The following is a 21204-nucleotide window of genomic DNA, read 5'->3' on the forward strand; positions in this document are numbered from 1 at the left end:
CCTCTGGCTTTCTCATCCAATGGGTTTTGAGGAGGAGAGAGGACACTAGGAGTTTGCAATTGAGATTCTCCCTCTGTAGAGAGCTGAAGAGGTACTACGTTGATATGAGGCCATAGAGTATCTATCTGGTGTGTATTCATTACATTTTGCAACGGAAACCATTTACGGTTTAAGAACCAAACGGAAGAAAACTGCAAACTGAACGAAACGGGAATGGACCTACCTTAATTTGTCCAATAGAAACTTGTTTTCGTTGAAAAACGGTTTTTGTTGCAAAACGTTTTGCAACAAAATCGGCGTAGTTAATACACCCCTGGGTTCCATATCCAGCTAAAACAATTGAGTTTATGTAAAATAAGAGAGCCAATCCAGTAATCAGACAATTTCAGATGTTAACATCTACTGCAGGGGTACTCAAGTACTATTTGAGAAGGTCCGGTCACACAAATGTCCTAGGTGGCAAAGGCCCGGATGGATAATGTAATTTATCGGCGTAGTAACAAACCCCCACCTCGCGACCCCAAACTGTTCACACCCCTCTTGTTGGTGGAGAGAAAATGTTGCAGTTTTAAAGCAAAATTCCGGCAGTTCTACACATGGGGAATATATTTGTTTTTTACTGTATTAAAGCTCATTTCCGGCAATTATATGAATTCATCACTGTCATATGTTTGTTTATATAATACCAGGTGTAGAAGCCTGACAGAGTAAAAAATATAGATATCTATAAATTTTTTGTTTTGGGACCTGCGGTCTGTATTGACCCCGTTCTAGGTCTGGGGTCCGCCAGTTGAGTATGGAGGATCTACTGTATAGGTTTGTATTCACATGTTTTGTATAACTCTTGTCACTAGTTGTTTTGCAAGTTGCCCATCAGGAGGCAGGATTTGGTTCGATTTTATTGGCTTCAACAAGGGACTTCAAGTGTAACACAATTCGTTTTCGTACTTTATTTTAATCTACAAATATAATAATTTATTTTGAAAGTCAACCTCGTGGATGCTTTAAAATAATTTAATATGTTATCAACTTGACACATTTTCGAGCATAGATCATTGTAATGGGACGCGACATAGGAACATTTATAGTCATTTGTTTCTAGGGGAAGATCATTGAGCGAGCGCAAACCGGATATTGCTGTCATTGTCAACAAAGCAGAAAATCTGATTATATATTTTTTTAGATGTTTTAGTCCATTCAAATTAACTCTGGAGGAGGCAGTTGCTTTGCTCGAACTCTATTTAGTTATTATGGTCATTTCATTCTCATGGGCTGTATATTTTCTGTTCGTTTATAAACCTGTAATTGGGAAAACGTAAGATTTGTTTCAAATGAAGAGAAGCAGCTAGCTAGCCTGCATCATGGCCAGTCTATGTGCATGTCACATTCAGAAATGAAATGGTGAGTATTACTTTTAATATAGTGAATATTATTGGTAGTTAACAAAGCTGTCTTCAATGTTGTCACACTTGTTTTAATCCCCACCCAGAACGTTGGGTTGTCTTGACGTCACCCACCAGCTAGCTAACCAGCTATCTGAAGTTTTTCGGACAGTAAAATGGACTTTTCCAAATTTCTGGACGATGATTTCGACGTGAAGGACTGGGTGAATGGGGCCTTCAAGATGCAGGAGGATGTGCCTGGGAAAGCGGATGCGCACGCGGCAACGCTGGTCGTGAAACTGCAGCTGTTCATCCAGGAAGTCAACAATGCAATAGAGGGTAACTAGCTTTGGGACAACATCGGGAGTCTGGGTATTGGTTGGACTCCCTGAGTTGTGAACGATATAGCCGCTTCACCCCCCCCCCCCCAAAAAAAACGTGTCAACAAAAGCATATTTAGAATCTCTAGGAACTATTTACCATACATAAAGTGAAACGTGTCCCTCGCTATCAAATAAACGTCTGAATTCAACTTTTGTCTGAACCGCACCATATTGCTGCTGAGTTATCCCGATGTTGTCCCAAAGCTGGGTAACTGACATACTGTCATTTTTTTTGTCTCATGTTATTTCATTGCTGCCTGTTCCCCAATACGATCAAGAAACGTAAGTATTCCAGGTTCAGTTAACTGACCTGGAAGAACCAAGAGTCATAGGCTACAGTAGCCCAATAATGGACTGCAGGGAGCTTAATGTTACTCCTTATTGTCCAAGGACCTTGTTATTTTCAGAGGAAGACTGGCTCTGGCAGCCAAAACAACCAAATACTCCATTTAAACGTGAATCCATTCTCAATTGTGATACGGTTCTAGAAACATAAAGCCCTTTAATTTCATATCACGTCAAAAATAATTTCACAAAAGCAAAATATACACTTACTGGTTTAACAGGCTTTATCGCAGTTGCAGCTGATTCTTTTCCAGTTCCAACACGTTCTGGCGGATTTCTTCCATTACACACAGGTGTTCAGAGCATTTTAGTTCGCTAATTAGCACAGGTGGTCACCTCTGTCTTCCGTAAACATGCGCTGTAACCTGGAGTTATGGCTGTGTGGGAACATTAACCCTAAATAGTTAACCAAATAGCTACCCGGATTATCTGCATTGATCCTTTTTGTACAAACTTTTTTGACTCATGACATGCTGCTGCTACTGTTTATTATCTAAACTGTTGCCTAGTCACTTTATTTGTAGTTATATGTACATATCTACCTCAATTACCTCGTACCCCTGCACATTGACTCGGTACTGGTACCCTGTGTATATAGCCAAGTTATCGTTACTCATTGTTTATTTATTATTACGTATTATTTCTCTATTTTCTCTCTCTGCATTGTTGGGAAGGGCCCATAAGTAAGCATTTCACTGTTAGTCTACACCTGTTGTTTACGAATACATTTTGATTTGATGTCTCCAGCTTCTCTGACCATTTACGTACAAGATGGGGAACATTTAAATTATATTTATCCTTGTTCAGAGAGCAGTAACCAGGCCCTGCAGAACATGCCCAGAGTGCTGCGGGATGGGGAGGCCCTGAAGCAGGAAGCGTCGTTCCTGAAGGAGCAGATGGTCCTTGTCAAAGAGGACATCAGGAAATTTGAGCAGGACACTGTTCAGTCCATGCAGGTATGGCAGCCATTTGCATTATATAAACACAACATCAGACGGACACCTCATCGGAAGTGACTTGCAACTAAGCAAACACACACACAACACAAAGCTGCAGCACAGTCAGTCCATGTAGATGCGGCGACATAGTCGCATAATACTATAGTACTATGGACAGGATATTGTCCTATTCAAATAGGATAACAAGCTCTCAGTGTGGCAAATATGTATTGTCATTTATACAGCACTAAGTCTTTGGCGTGTGGATTCTGTGTTGCAGGTCTTGGTGGAGCTCGATCAGGTCAAGTCTCGGATGCATCTGGCCTCCGATGCACTACAGGAGGCAGACAAATGGAGCACGCTCAGTGCAGACATCGAGGAGACCTTCAAGACACAGGTGGTGTCAAACTACCTCTAAAACCCTGGTCCACTCCCCTTAGTATATTGTGATATGTGATATCTCTCTGCACTGATTTAAGGATTCAGTGATTTGATATTTTAGGTGGCACGGGTGACTAAATATTCTTCTTGTTCAAAAATTGAGTACATACACTACCGGTCAAAGGTTTTAGAACACCTACTCATTCAAGGTTCTTTTTTTCTTTTTACTATTTTCTACATTGTAGAATAGTAGTGAAGACATCACAACTTTGAAATAACACATGGAATCATGTAGTAACTAAAAAAGTGTTCAACAAATCAAAATATATTTTATATTTGAGATTCTTCAAATATCCACCCTTTGCCTTGATGACAGCTTTCCACACTCTTGGCATTCTCTCAACTAGCCATAATGAGGTAGTCACCTGGAATGCATTTCAATTAACAGGTGTGCCTTCTTAAAAGTTGTGGAAGTTCTTTCCTTAATGTGTTTGAGCCAATCAGTTGTGTTGTGACAAGGTAGGGGGGGTATACAGAAGATAGCCCTATTTGGTAAAAGACCAAGTCCATATTATGGCAAGAACAGCTCAAATAATCAAAGAGAAATGATTCATTACTTTAAGACATGAAGGTCAGTCAATACGGAACATATCAAGAACTTTGAAAGTTTCTTCAAGTGCAGTCGCAAAAACCATCAAGCGCTATGATGAAACTGACTCTCATGAGGACCACCACAGGAATGGAAGACCCAGAGTTACCTCTGCTGCAGAGGATAAGTTCATTAGCGTTACCAGCCTCAGACATTGCAGCCCAAATAAATACTTCACGGAGTTCAACTAACAGACACATCTCAACATCAACGGTTCAGAGGAGACTGTGTGAATCAGGCCTTCATGGTCGAATTGTTGCAAAGAAATCACTACTAAAGGACACCAATAAGAAGAAGAGACCTGGACATTAGTGGACATTAGACCGGTGGAAATTTGTCCTTTGGTCTGGAGTCCAAATTTGAGATTTTTAGTCCCAACCGCCGTGAGACGCGGTGTGGGTGAACGGATGATCTCCGCATGTGTATTTCCCACCATAAAGCATGGAGGAGGAGGTGTTATGGTGTGGGGGTGGTTTGCTGGTGACATTGTCTGTGATTTATTTAGAATTCAAGGCACACTTAACCAGCATGGCTACCACAGCATTCTGCAGCGATACGCCATTACATCTGGTTTGGGTTTAGTGGGACTATCATTTGTTTTTCAACAGGACAATGACCCAATACACCTCCAGGCGGTGTAAGGGCTATTTTACCAAGAAGGGGAGTGATGGAGTGCTGCCTCAGATGACCTGGCCTCCACAATCCCCCGACCTCAACCAAATTGAGATGGTTTGTGATGAGTTGGACCGCAGAGTGAAGGAAAAGCAGCCAACAAGTGCTCAGCATATGTGGGAACTCATTCAAGACTGTTGAAAAAGCATTCCAGGTGAAGCTGGTTGAGAGATTGCCAAAAGTGTGAAAAGCTCTCATCAAGGCAAAGGGTGGCGATTTGAAGATTTGTTTAACACTTTTTTGGTTACTACATGATTCCATATGTGTTATTTCATAGTTTTGATGTCTTCACTATTATTCTACAATGTAGAAAATAGTAAAAAATCAAGAGAAACCCTTGAATGAGTAGGTGTTCTAAAACTTTTGACCGGTAGTGTATAGCCAATGTCTCTTGGTTCTTGTCGTAAAGGTAGACTATTATGACGTAGATGCAGAAAGTAAACAGCAGAGTGGGTTAATTTCCGCAACAACTAAGAGCGTTGAAGCGTGAGGCTCAACTTCTCTGCTGTTTTGGTGCCCTGGCTTCCACGCTGTGAACAGTGTAAAGCGAACCCGTGCACATGCGTATATACTGTGTGTGACAGTGAGAGCGAAGTCTTGCATCTCGCTCATCTCAATATCAGCGGTGCTGCTCATGGCAACGTCATTTTGCTGAGTCCAAGTGACCAACTCCTCAAAGGCAGAAGACAGCCCACATTCATGGGGACCCACAAGCTCTAGTGATTTCCATTTGACTTGACCAAACATCTATTTCCATTTAACCTGAACTTTCTGGAGCTACCTCGTTCCCCCAGGACATGGCTGTGATCTCTTCTAAGCTGACCGCCATGCAGAACAGCCTGGCTATGCTGGTGGACACACCAGACTACTCTGAGAAATGTGTGCACCTGGAGGCTCTGAAGAACAGGCTGGAGGCCCTGGCCAGCCCCCAGATAGTAGCCACCTTCAACTCCATGTCTATAGGTAAGAGACTGTCTGGAAATAACTTATGATTGGGTTGAGATGGAATACTAAATCCATATTAGTTTAGACCGGTCTTTCTGAAACCTGGTTCTGACTAGGTTTATGTGTTTTTTCTTCTGCAGACCAAGCCAAGCTTTTTGTGAAAGTCTTCACAGAGATAGACCGAATGCCACAGCTTCTTGCCTACTACTACAAGTGTCATAAGGTATGTATTACATTATCACTGATTTAGTATAGTGTAGTTGCTTACATGGTTTATCTGTAGGTAGGTGTTTTCCAATTGTTGACTTGAATTCTCCTGTGTGTGTGTGTGTGTGTGTGTGTGTGTGTGTGTGTGTGTGTGTGTGTGTGTGTGTGTGTGTGTGTGTGTGTGTTTCCAGGGTCAACTGGTGAGTGTGTGGCAGGACCTGTCTCAGAGTGAACTGAGTCTAAATCAGCAGCTGGCTGAGTTCTACGACACCCTGCTCTCCACCTGGCACTCACAGCTACAATGGAGCAGCCAGGTATACTCACACACACGCTATAGTAGTGGTTTTCAAACATTTTCAGGGGGGAACCCATTTCTTTCAGCAGACTTTCTGGCAACCCACCCCAAATCTAATGACACAACCTTAAAATCGGTAAATGTAGTTTTTTACGTCAACAAATAACCTTCAATTCATTACGTTTTCGTTTTTCTAATCACAATTAAAATAACCAATAAATACATTTTACTCAATAAAATTGTATTTTTCAAATTATCTTTCTCAATAAAGTTTGTATATTGTCCCATACAATGATCTATACTCTTAATTTTTTGTTCCCCCACCCCAATTATGTATTTCATTTTGTAAAAATCTGGCGACTCCACTGCAATTCCCCCTCGACCCCGACTTTGAATACCACTGCTCTGTATCATAACATAACACACACAACTAAGTATCCTTCCCACACTGTATCATACAGCAACACACACCCTAGGTTAGGGCAGCACAATTAATGAAATTCACATCGGAATTGCAATATTGACATGTGCAGTATCCATAGCTCAAGAGATCCACATCGTATGCAACATTTTAAAACGCCACTCAGCCGCAGCAGTTTTTAAAGTTTACTTTGTTTGTCATCTCTCTCCTCTTGCGGCTGCTTTCCACAAGCCTTGCCCCATGTCACTCAAGCAGCGCAGTTCTGCCTCCTCACTGTTCGAGCCACTATAAGTTTGCATGCTGTTCCGTCATGCAGTCAACAGATTGTTCCAAACAAGAACGTGCTGCTTTCCACTTTGCTTCTTAATATAAATATTTATAAGATTCCAACAGTTCACCCAAGTGTTTTGATTTATATCACATTATTTGGTAAAAAAAAAAAAAAGCAATTATATTTTTTGCTCATATTGTGCAGCCCAACCCTAGGTATCCTTACACACCTCATACCATAAATTACACACCATAACTTACGCTAGTAGACTGTACAATAACACACATTTTCCTCTTGCTTTAACAAACACGTCTGCAGAGGGTGCACAATCTTCCATCTGCAACCTAACCCCATGTCTCCAACTGACTGTGTATATGAATCTATCTATCCATCCTCCCCCAACAGGTGTTTAAGAACCCATACGAGGTGGTGACGGTGCTGCTGATCCAGACCCTGGGAGCCATAGTGCCCTCCATCCCCGTGTGTCTGAGAACGGCCATGGAGCTTACCCCCCAGGAGCAGCGGCTGGAGACCCTGCTGGAGCTCCATCACACCGCTGCCACCTTCGGCAGGAGCCTGGCACAGGTCATGTTGCCACACCTGGGTCTGTTCGCCTGCTACTGCATCTATATATTTATTTGCACATTCATCAACAAGTCAGTCAATGATGAGGTGTAAAATAGTGCCGGATTTAGCTACACAGTTTATTTTCATCCGTAGTCCCTTGCTCATCAACAGTGAGAGTGATGATATAGATTATAAGATTGTATTGATATCAGACCTTAGGTCAAATACGTCTCAAATACTTCGAAATACTTGGAAGGTGCCCTTGATTTGGCTTGGAGTTTGCACTTTTGGGACTATTCCATAGGTAACGTAATTATAGTAAGGAAACTGAAGTATTTGAAAGATCTGCTCATGACATGTTAATGGTCATCTTGATAGTGACGCTAATTAATTGTATTGATATATAACGCTAAATCCTAACTTGAGCTCCACCCAGGTAATTCAAACTTTTCCTTAGGTTTGACGTTAATTAGCGATTTGGGGGGAAAAGGTCAGTGCTCACAAGGTAGACTTACATTGTGGTTGTACCTCTCAGGTGAGAACAACCTGCTGAAGGTGAATGAGCTGGTCAGTGCCCTGTATGACCCCTACAAACCCTACCAGCTGCAGTATGGAGACCTGGAGGAGTCCCACCTCCTCATCCAGATCAGCGCCATGCCCCTGGTGAAACACAAACACATTTACATTTGAGTCATTTAGCAGACTTACAATTGCTCACCTAGTCGGTTCGGGGATTCGAATCAGCGACCTTTTGGTTACTGGCACAATGCTCTTATCTGCTAGGATACCTGCACACACACACACACACACACACACAACCAAACCTTATACAATGGTCATTTCATTTTTTGTGGTGATTCCTGGGAAGGCGAGTGGAAAGGACTTTGTGACCATTGGCTGTGTACCTCTTTCCCTCTCTCTTCATCATACTTTCTATTCTCTCTCTCTCTCCCTCTCTCTTTCTCTCTCTCCTTATTCCCCTCCTTTTCCCTCTCCCTCTATCAGGAGCGTGGTGAGGTGATAGACTGTGTAGAGGAGCTGAGTCACTCAGTGGGGAAGCTGTTTGGCCTGGCCAGTGCTGCTGTGGACCGCTGTGTCAAACTGACCGACGGCCTGGCCTTGTGTGGCCTCCTCAAGGCCCTCAAATCCCTCTTCGCCAAGTAATTATACACTACTGGTTTTATCTTATTTTGTTTTTGAGTGGGTGTGGTACAACTTTTCAGTGTAAACTTAAACGGCTAAAACCAGATATAAAGTATGTAGAAAAGATAATTGAGCTATGTCTTTGAGAACTAACAACCACCATTCCAAAAATGTTATGGCATGGGGCCCCCATTGATTTTGTTATGTTTGAGTCACTCAGATCGCATAAGAACACGGCATAAGCCATGGACAAATGTGTGGAGTTGTAGGAAATTAGCTTTAAAACATACACATTTTGTCTCTGCGGCCAAAAGGACGCCCACTACTCCCCCCATGCTAAATTTGCCACAACTGTGGCAACGCTTACACACACATACTACACAGTACACGCAACTTTCAATATTCTTGTGAATATTCTGGTTGACTTTTGTCCATTGCTCTCACATACAGTGGGGAGAACAAGTATTTGATACACTGCCGATTTTGCAGGTTTTGCTACTTACAAAGCATGTAGAGGTCTGTAATTTTTTTTTAAAAAGAGGTCAAAAATCCAGAAAATCACATTGTATGATTTTTAAGTAATTAATTTGCATTTTATTGCATGACATAAGTATTTGATCACCTACCAACCAGTAAGAATTCCAGCTCTCACAGACCTGTTAGTTTTTCTTTAAGAAGCCCTCCTGTTCTCCACTCATTACCTATATTAACTGCACCTGTTTGAACTCGTTACCTGTATAAAAGACACCTGTCCACACACTCAATCAAACAGACTCCAACCTCTCCACAATGGCCAAGACCAGAGAGCTGTGTAAGGACATCAGGGATAAAATTGTAGACCTGCACAAGGCTGGGATGGGCTACAAAACAATTGGCAAGCAGCTTGGTGAGAAGGCAACAACTGTTGGCGCAATTATTAGAAAATGGAAGAACTTCAAGATGACGGTCAATCACCCTCGGTCTGGGGCTCCATGCAAGATCTCACCTCGTGGGGCATCAATGATCATGAGGAAGGTGAGGGATCAGCCCAGAACTACACGGCAGGACCTGGTCAATGACCTGAAGAGAGCTGGGACCACAGTCTCAAAGAAAACCATTAGTAACACACTACGCCATCATGGATTAAAATCCTGCAGCGCACGCAAGGTCCCCCTGCTCAAGCCAGCGCATGTCCAGGCCCGTCTGAAGTTTGCCAATGACCATCTGGATGATCCAGAGGAGGAATGAGAGAAGGTCATGTGGTCTGATGAGACAAAAATAAAGCTTTTTGGTCTAAACTCCACTCGCCGTGTTTGGAGGAAGAAGAAGGATGAGTACTACCCCAAGAACACCATCCCAACCGTGAAGCATGGAGGTGCAAACATCATTCTTTGGGGATGCTTTTGTGCAAAGGGGACAGGACGACTGCACCGTATTGAGGGGAGGATGGATGGGGCCATGTATCGCGAGATCTTGGCCAACAACCTCCTTCTCTCAGTAAGAGCATTGAAGATGGGTTGTGGCTGGGTCTTCCAGCATGACAACGACCCAACACACAGCCAGGGCAACTAAGAAGTGGCTCCGTAAGAAGCATCTCAAGGTCCTGGAGTGGCCTAGCCAGTCTCCAGACCTGAACCTAATAGAAAATCTTTGGAGGGAGCTGAAATTCCGTATTGCCCAGCGACAGCCCCGAAACCTGAAGGATCTGGAGAAGGTCTGTATGGAGGAGTGGGCCAAAATCCCTGCTGCAGTGTGTGCAAACCTGGTCAAGACCTACAGGAAACGTATGATCTCTGTAATTGCAAACAAAGGTTTCTGTACCAAATATTAAGTTCTGCTTTTCTGATGTATCAAATACTTATGTCATGCAATAAAATGCAAATTAATTACTTAAAAATCATACAATGGGATTTTCTGGATTTTTGTTTTAGATTCCGTTTCTCACAGTTGAAGTGTACCTATGATGAAAATTACAGACCTCTACATGCTTTGTAAGTAGGAAAACCTGCAAAATCGGCAGTGTATCAAATACTTGTTCTCCCCACTGTACATGTCTTGGCCATGTTTTCTACAGGTATGTGTCAGACTTCTCCACTACTCTGCAGTCAGTCAGGAAGAAGTGCAGGTTGGAGGACACGCCCAGTGCTGCTGTGTTCCAAGAGGATTGGACTGCCTTCCAGAACTCTGTCAGGTTGGTTTTGTGAAAACCCAAATCAAACTCTGCTGGCTCTGATATTTTCCTTTGCACATTGTCATTTTCAGGACGGTCCCAACAGACATGGTTAATTAGATGTTAAGTCCCCTATTTAGGGGACTTTGAGCGGTTCTGACTGACATTTTGGTGTACAATGCGCTCTGTTAACGTCGCAGGGTCCAGTGCCTTATAGTACACTACATGACCAAAAGTATGTGGACACCTGCTTGTCGAACATCTCATTCCAAAATCATGGGCATTAATATGGAGTTGGTCCCCCCTTTGCTGCTACAACAGCCTCCACTCTTCTGGGAAGTCTTTCCACTAGATGTTGGAACATTGCTTCGGGTACTTGCTTACATTCAGCCACAAGAGCATTAGTGAGGTTGGGCACTGATGTTGGGCGATTAGGCCTGGCTCGCAGTCGGCGTTCCAATTCCATTCCCTTCAATTCATCCCAAAGGTGTTCGATGGGGTTGAGGTCAGGGCTCTGTGCAGGTCAGTGACGTTCTTCCACACCGATCTCTACAAACCATTTCTGTATGGACCTCGCTTTGTGCACGGAGGCATTGTCATGCTGAAACAGGAAAGGGCCTTCCCCAAACTGTTACCACAAAGTTGGAAGCACAGAATCGTCTAGAATGTCGTTGTATGCTGTAGCATTAACATTTCCCTTAACTGGAACTAAGGGGCATAGCCCGAACCATGAAAAACAGCCCCAGACCATTATTCCTCCTCCACCAAACTTTACAATTGGCACTATGTATTTGGGCAGGTAGCGTTCTCCTGGCATCCGCCAAACCCAGATTCGTCTGTCAGACTGCCAAATGGTGAAACATGATTCATCACTCCAGAGAACGCGTTTCCACTGCTCCAGAGTCCAATAGCCGACGAGCTTTACACCACTCCAGCTGACGCTTGGCATTGCCATGGTGATCTTAGGCTTGTGTGCGGCTGCTCGGCCATGGAAATCAATTTCATGAAGCTCCCGGCGAACAGTTATTGTGCTGACGTTGCTTCCAAAGGCAGTTTGGAACTCTGTAGTAAGTGTTGCAACCGAGGACAGATGATTTTTACACGCTACGTGCTTCATCATTCGGTGGTCCTATTCTATGAGCTTGTGTGGCCTACCACTTCGCGGCTGAGCCGTTGTTGCTCCTAGACGTTTCCACTTCACAATAACAGCACCTACAGTTGACAGCTCTAGCAGGGCAGAAATTTTACGAACTGACTTGTTGGAAAGGTGGCACCCTATGATGTTGCCACGTTAAGTCACTGAGCTCTTCAGTAAGGACATTCTACTGCCAATGTTTGTCTATGGAGATTGCATGGCAGTGTACTCGATTTTATACATCTGTCAGCGACGTGTGTGGCTGAAATAGCCAAATCCACTAATTAGAAGGGGTGTCCACATACTTATGTTTATATAGTGTATTAGATAGCCCCATCTGTCTGCTTTTTGCTACCACTCTGTCAGCAGAGCTGACTATAAGTGTCAGGTTTCACACCCCATATTTGCCTCTGAGCGATGGCGCCCAGCCTGGGAGATGGCATATTAAAGGCAGATTGACGTTTATTGTCATGAATCTTGCTCTGGAGGCAGAACTGTGCGATTTCTGCTAGATGGGCCAGATGCAAAGTCAAAATGTGCTGTATTGTAAAAAGTCATGAAAACGAAAATGTGCTTTTTGGTCTTAATTTAAGGTGAGGGTTAGGCATTAGGGTTAGCAGTGTGGTTAAGGTTAGGTTTAAAATCTGATTTTATGACTTTGTGACTGTGCCAGCTAGTGACCAATCTGCAGAGTTGCCTCCCGGGCAAGGTTCATGACATTATTATATTAAAGGGAACAGTCTAGTGAATCCATCAATTGTGGGTTCATCTCGCTGTGATATCCTGAGGCGAATTTGGAGCTCTCAGCATGTATAAATACTAAATCAGTTCGTAGAATTGAAACACGACCACTTTCTCAAGGTCACAGAGGGACGAAATCACTTCATGCGCAAAGCTTGCTGACGACACAATAGTGGTAGGCCTGATCACCGACAACGATGAGACGGCCTATAGGGAGGAGGTCAGAGACCTGGCCGTGTGGTGCCAGGATAACAACCTCTCCCTGAACGTGATCAAGACAAAGGAGATGATTGTGGACTACAGGAAAAAAAAGAGGACTGAGCACATTCTCATCGATGGGGCTGTAGTGGAACAGGTTGAGAGCTTCAAGTTCCTTGGTGTCCACATCACCAACAAACTATCATGGTCCAAACACACCAAGACAGTCGTGAAGAGGGCACGACAAAGCCTATTCCCCCTCAGGAGACTGAAAAGATTTGGCATGGGTCCTCAGATCCTCAAAAAGTTCTACAGCTGCACCATCGAGAGCATCCTGACTGGTTGCATCACCGCCTGGTATGGCAACTGCTCGGCCTCCGACCGCAAGGCACTACAGAGTGTAGTGCAGGGTTCTTCAATTCCGGTCCTGGAGGGCCGAAACACCTCTGTTTTTCATCCTCTCCTTCTAATCAGGGGCTAATTCAGACCTGGGACACCAGGTGAGTGCAATTAACTACCAGGTAGAAATAAAAAATTTGGCCCTCCAGGACCGGAATTGAAGAACCCTGGTGTAGTGCGTACGGCCCAGTACATCACTGGGGCCAAGCTTCTTGCCATCCAGGACCTCTATACTAGGGCGGTGTCAGTCACCCTAGTCATAGACTGTTCTCTCTGCTACCGCACGGCAAGCGGTACTGGAGCACCAATTCTAGGTCCAAAAGGCTTCTTAACAGCTTCTACCCCCAAGCCATAAGACTCCTGAACAGCTAATCATGGCTACCCAGACTATTTGCATTGCCCACCCCCTCTTTTACACTGCTGCTACTATTATCTATGCATAGTCATTTTAACTCTACCCACATGTACATATAACCTCAATTACCTCGACTATCCGGTGCCGCCGCACATTGACTCTGTACCGGTACCCCCTGTATATAGCCTCCCTACTGGTATTTTATTTTACTGCTGCTCTTTAATTATTTGCAAGTTTTTTTTTTTTCATAAAAACTGCATTGTTGGTTAAGGGCTTGTAAGTAAGCATTTCACTGTAAGGTCTACACCTGTTTGTATTCGGCGCATGTGGCAAATAACATTTGATTTGATTTGAAGTTATAACGAGTCTGCAGACATTCGAATGGTGTCTCTGCCTCGCTAAGAGGACGCTTGGTAGAAAATGCTCTGTCGTCGGTTATATGAAATGGAGCCAGTACATGTTTATTTTACAGTTAGTTGTAAGAAAGGTGGAATCTTTTCAGTCATTGCAATAGGACAACAATCGGATATCATTTTTTATATTTTCATAATATTTGTAATATGTACTTGAGCTTGTGTCCTCAAGTGAGTACACCTCAGCAATTTATAATTATTTTTTACCAGAAAGGTGAGTTCCAGACATTTCTAGAACTATGCAGCGTTACTAGATATTGTTTATGGTAATCTCATGAAAAATAATTACTTTTGGGTATGTCTATTTAGACAGATATCGACATTTTTCCATAACGTTCAACCAGGCCAATGCAGTACAGCTCGGCTGGGCTTGGCTCAGTAGTATGAAAAAGGGTATAATTGTGCTTGAACTGTATATTATTTTTGATTCCCCATGTTTCCTCTGCATTGCAGGATCATTTCCACCTGTGGGGAGTTGCTGAGACAGTGTGGAGCCTATGAGCAGCAGCTATCAAACAAGTAAGACCAACACCAACTCCAAATCAACCCCCAGGCCCTACTCCCTAGCTACCTGACTCCCCTACTTATATCCATTATTACTTCCCCCATTCTCTTGCCATGTCCTATAGGTCAAGTTTATTTAAGTACATTTTATTTAAAAGTGCATTATACATGGGTCTCAACACACTTTACATGATGATCCTATAGGATCCTGGCCACGGCGGGGAAGTACCTGTCTGAGTCGTACAGCCCTCGGAGCCTGGCGGGCATCCAGGAGGCCAGCTCCACGGAGAGGAATCCCTGGCAGGAGTACAACTACCTGCAGAGGGGCAACATGGCAGAGTACAACAGCCTGATGGAGGTGCTCTACTCCCTCAAGGTATGGCTGGTCATGCTGGGGGAAAACGGAGATGACTTGGAACTGTTAACTTTCATCTGGGTTTAGGGTTTTAGCTTGGGTGTGATGTTACAGTAATTGTTGAGTTGTTGGGTAGGATGGGAATGTAGCCTATAAATGGTCCAATGTAACTATTTTCAGAGTGAAAATACAGTGTCTTGTGATCAATGACTGTCATTTTTGCTTCATTAAAGCCTTGTAATGCAATTAAGTAAGTGGCAGTGTGTTTTTAGGGAGTTAGGTCTGTTGTGAGGTCTGTCATGTTCAAGTTGCCATTGTTTTGTAGGAGAATGGGACCGGTAACTCCAGTCTTCTGGCTGAGCCCCGAGTGGCTCTGACCCGTCTCAACCAGCAGGCCAACCAGCTGGCCTTCGACTCTGTCTTCCTGCAGATCAAACATCAACTCTGCTTGGTCTCCAAAATGGAGGTGTGTGTGTGTGTGTGCAGTCAGTGAGTCTTGTTTCTGTATGTAAATGTAATGCTTACATATGTTCCGTCTTGTACCATGTCTGTTATCAGAGCCGAGATGCAGGAGGTTTTGGAGAGAGCTATGCTGTAGACCTACCTACCTTCAGCTTGTCCCCACAGGAGTACATCACCAATGTATGTCTGGCCCACTATGGGCACAACATCTACAGGCTGATTCGATTCAAGTCATAGATTCAAGTATTATTGTATATGTATTATGTAATATAAGCTGTCTTTAGAAAACATGAGTGGTGTTTTCTGTTGTAAATGTTCACAGTTAGTGTTACTATAGTACTATGAATGTTCAGGCTAGTCAGATTGTGTTGAGGTGGCTGACTGCCTGTGTTTCTCCTTGAAAGATAGGACAGTACATCATGTCTCTGCCGCTCCATTTGGAGCCCTTTGTGACGCAAGAGGACCCGGCGCTGGAGTTGGCCCTGCACGCAGGCAAACTGCCTTTCCCTCCTGAGCAAGGTGACCTTCTCTCCCCCTCGTTCATTCGGTCTCTACCTCCATCTGTCTCTCTACTCTTCCCTCCTTTTAGATGTTTGCCCCTCTGTCTGTTACCGGTCTCCCTTGTTCTTTTGCTCCTCATCCCTGTTTTCCAGCTTTTTCCCTCTTCCCCAGTCCTCTTCTACCTCCCCATACCTCTCCCCTTACCTTCCCCCACCTAACCTATTGCCCTAAACTCCTGCTCTCTTCTTTATTTCTCTCCTTGCACTCTCCCCCTACATCTCTCCTCCACAGTCTCTCCCTCTTTGTCCTAATTTCAATAGCCGGCCTTGCTATTTTCTGTGCGTCCTGTGTGTGCCTGGCCATGCCTGACGTTTGTTTTGACGACATTTGTCTGACGTTGTTCCAACCTCAGGTGATGACCTTCCGGAGCTGGACAACACAGCAGACTACTGGCTGGGCTCCATTGCCAGGGCGACCATGCAAACGTACTGTGACGCCATCTTGCTCATCCCAGAGCTCACCGCCCACTCCACCAAACAGCTGGCCACAGACATCGGTACTAGACCACCATCATTTACCTACAAAATATTAGGGATGTAACGATTCACAGATACTCAATGGTCCCCGGTTCAAATGTTTAAGATATGAGTGCATCGCTCTGCGGGAGCCCAAACCGATCCGAATTAAGCGTGCATCGGTCAGAAAACAGATTCAAATGTTACGAATTGCCAGTTCACAATTTTTTTTTTATCGTATTGTTTTATACCGAAAATGGCTCTTATCTGTTGTGACTGAATTGATGCGTCCTCCTTTAGTTCAGTAGCCTATCGAACTTTTATGCATGTAACTGCATATGACTGTCAGATAACAACTATACGCACAGTGTGGGAGACACAGCTGCTCGCGCCAACGAGAGGTAGGCCTATCCCTGTTCTAATAGGCTATTTGTACATCTGAGCGGCACTTTAAGCATTCAGATGCCTGTAAAATGGCTTTCGCAATGTCAAATCATAAGATGTATTAGTTTAGTGACAACCAATGTAATTTGCTGGCTCATTGTTACCAAATGTGCTGTAGAAAATGGTGTTTTACCGGAGTTGTGTAGCCTACCGGAGTGGACGCAACTCACATCCAGCTGCTGATTTGAGGTTTTCAATCATTCAGATTTTATTTAGATTGTTCAGGTTCACCATAAGAAATCGTTTTGGTAGATTTGCTTTAAACGGTTAACGTTTTTGGTTGTTTTTACATGAACAGGGTAATTTCGTAAAGGACAGCAATCATTTTTGCAAGCTGTGCAAGGTCGATTTCAATGGTCGGAGTGGGAGAAGCTGTCCGTAAAATTCGGTCTAAACCATTCGCTTTTGAGACTAAATGAAATCCAAAGCTGCATTGTATTAGTTGGCTAATTTCTAAAGATAAATATTGACAGTACTAGCTCAAATCATTTATCAACAAAAATGACAAATTAATCAGTGGGTGATGGGGATTTCAGATAAAAGGTGGGGGGACAAAAATAATAAATTGCCCCTACCCCTAATCTGATAGCAGAGTGGTAGATGCTCAGTCTGCCCTATGGCTCAGCTCAGGTGCCTACACATACCATTGATACACACACTAACAGAGGGCCACTCAGTTTAGAGAAGTCCTCTCAGACAGATCCAGCTCAGATCGAGAGGCCCAACTCCTGAGCTCCCATCAGCAGCAGATAATAATTCTAAATGGAAAATGAATGTGTTTATTCAAAAAATGTTAGTGCATCGAACCGAATCGCATCAATTCATTCCGTTAATCAAAACAAATCGCACCGAGTCGTTTCAAACTAAAACGTATCATTCCTGTATCGTATCAGAGCCCGTGTATTTAGATGCGTATTGAATCGTTCATGAAAGATCTATATGCTAGATGGTTCCCTAGTTCTAGATCTATTTTGTACATGGAGCCAACATGGTTATAAGTACTGTATGTCATTGCTTCTTGGGTGCCGTATGATCATCTGGAGTTGGTTGTTTAGTAAAAAATGGTATATCTACTGGGGTTTTTTAACTACAGACTCATTACATTTTCAGATGATTTTAACGTAAACCAAGAAGCAATACATACAATATTTATTGTAATTATAAAGTTATTTGTAACTACATTGATGTTGCTAGTAATAGAGCATCAAGTATGCATTGTAAAAGGCCAACTTGCCAAAGCATCAATAAAATTAGAAATATGCTAGCACCTGCAAAATTGTGATTTGTTCAAATGATCAGTGGTGAAAAATCAGCGTACCAGAACAGAGTTCCTCGTTAGTCGTTGCATCCCACAGACTGTTGACAGACGCAACAATACCATTTATGTTAAGTGTGTCTATCCACAAGAGATGCATTGGTAATAATATAGTAATAATCAAATGTTATTAGTCACATACACATATTTAGCAGATGTTATTGCGGGTGTAGCGAAATGCTTGTGCTCCTAGCTCCAACAGTGCAGTAGTATCTAACAATTCACAACAATACACACAAATCTAAAGTAAAATAATGGAATTAAGAAATATATAAATATTAGGACAGGCAATGTCGGAGTGGCATTGATTAAAATACAGTACAATAGAATACAGTATATACATATGAAATGAGTAAAGTAGTATGTGAACATTATTAAAGTGACTAGTGTTCCATTATTAATGTGACCAGTGATTTCAAGTCTATGTATATGGGACAGCAGCCTCTAAGGTGCAGGGTTGAGTAACCGGGTGGTAGCCGGCTAGAGATGGCTATTTAACAGTCTGATGGCCTTGAGATAGAAGCTGTTTTTCAGTCTCTCGGTCCCAGCTTTGATGCACCTGTACTGACCTCGCCTTCTGGATGGTAGCGGGGTGAACAAGCCGTGGCTCGGGTGGTTGATGTTCTTGATGATCTTTTTGGCCTTCCCGTGACATCGGGTGCTGTAGGTGTCCTGGAGGGCAGGCAGTGTTCCCCCGGTGATGAGTTGGTCAGACCGCACCACCCTCTGGAGAGCCCTGCGGTTGCGGGCGGTGCAGTTGCCGTACCAGGTGGTGATACAGCCTGACAGGATGCTCTGAATTGTGCATCTGTAAAAGTTTGTGAGGGTCTTAGGGGCCAAGCCGAATTTCTTCAGCCCTGAGATTGAAGAGGCGATGTTGCGCCTTCTTCACCACACTGTCTGTGTGGGTGGACCATTTCAGATTGTCAGTGATGTGTACACCGAGGAACTTGAAGCTTTTCACCTTCTCCACTGTGGTCCCGTCGATGTGGATAGGGGCGTGCTCCCTCTGCTGTTTCCTGAAGTCCATGATAAGCTCCTGCGTTTTGTTGACGTTGAGGGAGAGGTTATTTTCCTGGCACCACTCCGCCAGGGCCCTCACCTCCTCCCTGTAGGCTGTCTTGTCATTGTTGGTAATGAGACATACTACTGTTGTGTTGTCTGCAAACTTGATGATTGAGTTGGAGGCCTGCGTTGCCACGCAGTCATGGGTGACGGTGTGGTCCTCTGTAGCTCAGCTGGTAGAGCACGGCGCTTGTAACGCCAGGGTAGTGGGTTCGATCTCCGGGACCGCCCATTCACAAAATGTATGCACGCATGACTGTAAGTCGCTTTGGATAAAAGCGTCTGCTAAGTGGCATATTATTATTTATTTTTATAACAGGGAGTACAGGAAGGGGCTGAGCATGCACCCTTGTGGGGCCCCTGGGTTGAGGATCAGCGAAGTGGAGGTGGGGCGTCCCGTCAGGAAGTCCAGGACCTAGTTGCACAGGGCGGGGTTCAGACCAAATTCCCTGAACTTAATGATGAGCTTGGAGGGTACTATGGTGTTGAAGGCTGAGCTATAGTCAATGAACAGCATTCTTACATAGGTATTCCTCTTGTCCAGATGGGATAGGGCAGTGCAATGGCAATTGCATCGTCTGTGGATCTATTGGGGCGGTATGCAAATTGAAGTGGGTCTAGGGTGTTAGGTAAGGTAGTGATCTGATCCTTAACTAGCCTCTCAAAGCACTTCATGATGACAGAAGTGAGTGCTACGGGGCAATAGTCATTTAGTTCAGTTACCTTTGGTTTCTTGGGTACAGGAACAATGGTGGCCATCTTGAAGCAAGTGGGGACAGCAGACTGGGATAGGGAGAGATTGAATATGTCTGTAAACACTCCTGCCCGCTGGTCTGCGCATGCTCTGAGGACGCGGCTAGGGATGCCGTCTGGGCCGGCAGCCTTGCGAGGGTTAACACGCTTAAATTTCTTATTTACGTCGGCCACGGAGAATGAGAGCCTACAGTCCTTGTGAGCGGGCCGCGTCGGTGGCACTGTGTTATCCTCAAAGCGGGCGAAGAAGGTGTTTAGCTTGTCCGGGAGCAAGACGTCGGTGTCCGCGACGTGGCTGGTTTTCCCTTTGTAATCCGTGATTGTCTGTAGACCCTGCCACATAATATAGTCATTAATAGGTAATAATATAGTATGTCCATACTATGTTTTCAGTGTGTTAGTGCCACACAATGGTTTTTCTTCAACATCTGTCTCCTAACTCCCCACAGACTACCTGAGCAATGTGATGGATGCTTTGGGCCTGCAGCCCTCCAGGACCCTGCAGCAGATAGTGACCCTGCTGAGGGCCAAGCCAGAGGAGTACAGACAGATGGCCAAACTGCTGCCCCGCAGACTGGTGTCCACCATCGCTGCCCTGAGAGGGCTGGACCACTGACCACGGTCACACTCTAAACAGGTAACAGACTATGGACAAAAATAAGCTATTTTGCTAACTCTGGCATATTGACATTGATACTGTATGAACACTAGAAAGTTGATGAATGTGCACTGTCCCTGTCACATAAGTCAAACATTAAAACTATAGGGCCCAGTTTTTTCTTGTCACAACACAAATATTGTCCTTCACCTCCTGTGTTGGTCAGCCAGATCTCAAGTATGTTTACACTTGACCAAAAAACAAATCCAGTCTCTTAGAATGTAGACAAAGAAAAATGATAAAATGACACAATTTTTAATACGCAGTGTAAATATGGAAGTGTGTAATGTAACAATTATGATCCTACTCAAATCACTTGTTCCTCACTCTCTTTCCTCTATAGATATGATAACTAGAATCTGGAGTCTGGACCCCTGGTATGACATAACTGAGAAGTATCCATTTGGGGATATTCCCATCATGAAACAGCTATAAGCAACATGTTCAAATCAAATATTTAAACTGCTTTGGCGTCGTACTATTGGCTATTATGTTGTATATTTTCTATTGTTTTCTATTATGGTACATTTTTGTTAATTGACACTTATATGGGGGTAAATCAGGGTAGAATTGGTTTTGCTTATTTGTAATGTACTGGAATCTGTCCACTAATTTAATAAACATATGGCCTCCTTGTCTTCAA

The 21204-nt window shown here is 43.8% G+C and overlaps 1 protein-coding gene across 1 annotated transcript; it reads left to right on the top strand.

Annotated features, from left to right (window-relative positions):
* The first annotated feature begins 1107 nt into the window (after positions 1-1107).
* Positions 1108-21204, top strand: LOC311099483 (conserved oligomeric Golgi complex subunit 7-like). Its single transcript, XM_084140178.1, has 19 exons — positions 1108-1401; positions 1490-1721; positions 2918-3066; positions 3329-3445; positions 5545-5713; positions 5836-5918; positions 6094-6216; positions 7295-7493; positions 7992-8119; positions 8462-8616; positions 10653-10769; positions 14443-14508; positions 14698-14869; positions 15174-15314; positions 15407-15490; positions 15715-15829; positions 16224-16367; positions 20353-20540; positions 20905-21204. Exons 2-18 carry the CDS (start codon positions 1559-1561, stop codon positions 20517-20519), a joined length of 2292 nt encoding a protein of 763 aa, XP_083996304.1. The 5' UTR covers positions 1108-1401; positions 1490-1558; the 3' UTR covers positions 20520-20540; positions 20905-21204.

This window comes from Coregonus lavaretus (assembly GCF_964263955.1).
Source record: "Coregonus lavaretus genome assembly, chromosome: 1".
Classification (NCBI taxonomy): domain Eukaryota; kingdom Metazoa; phylum Chordata; class Actinopteri; order Salmoniformes; family Salmonidae; genus Coregonus; species Coregonus lavaretus.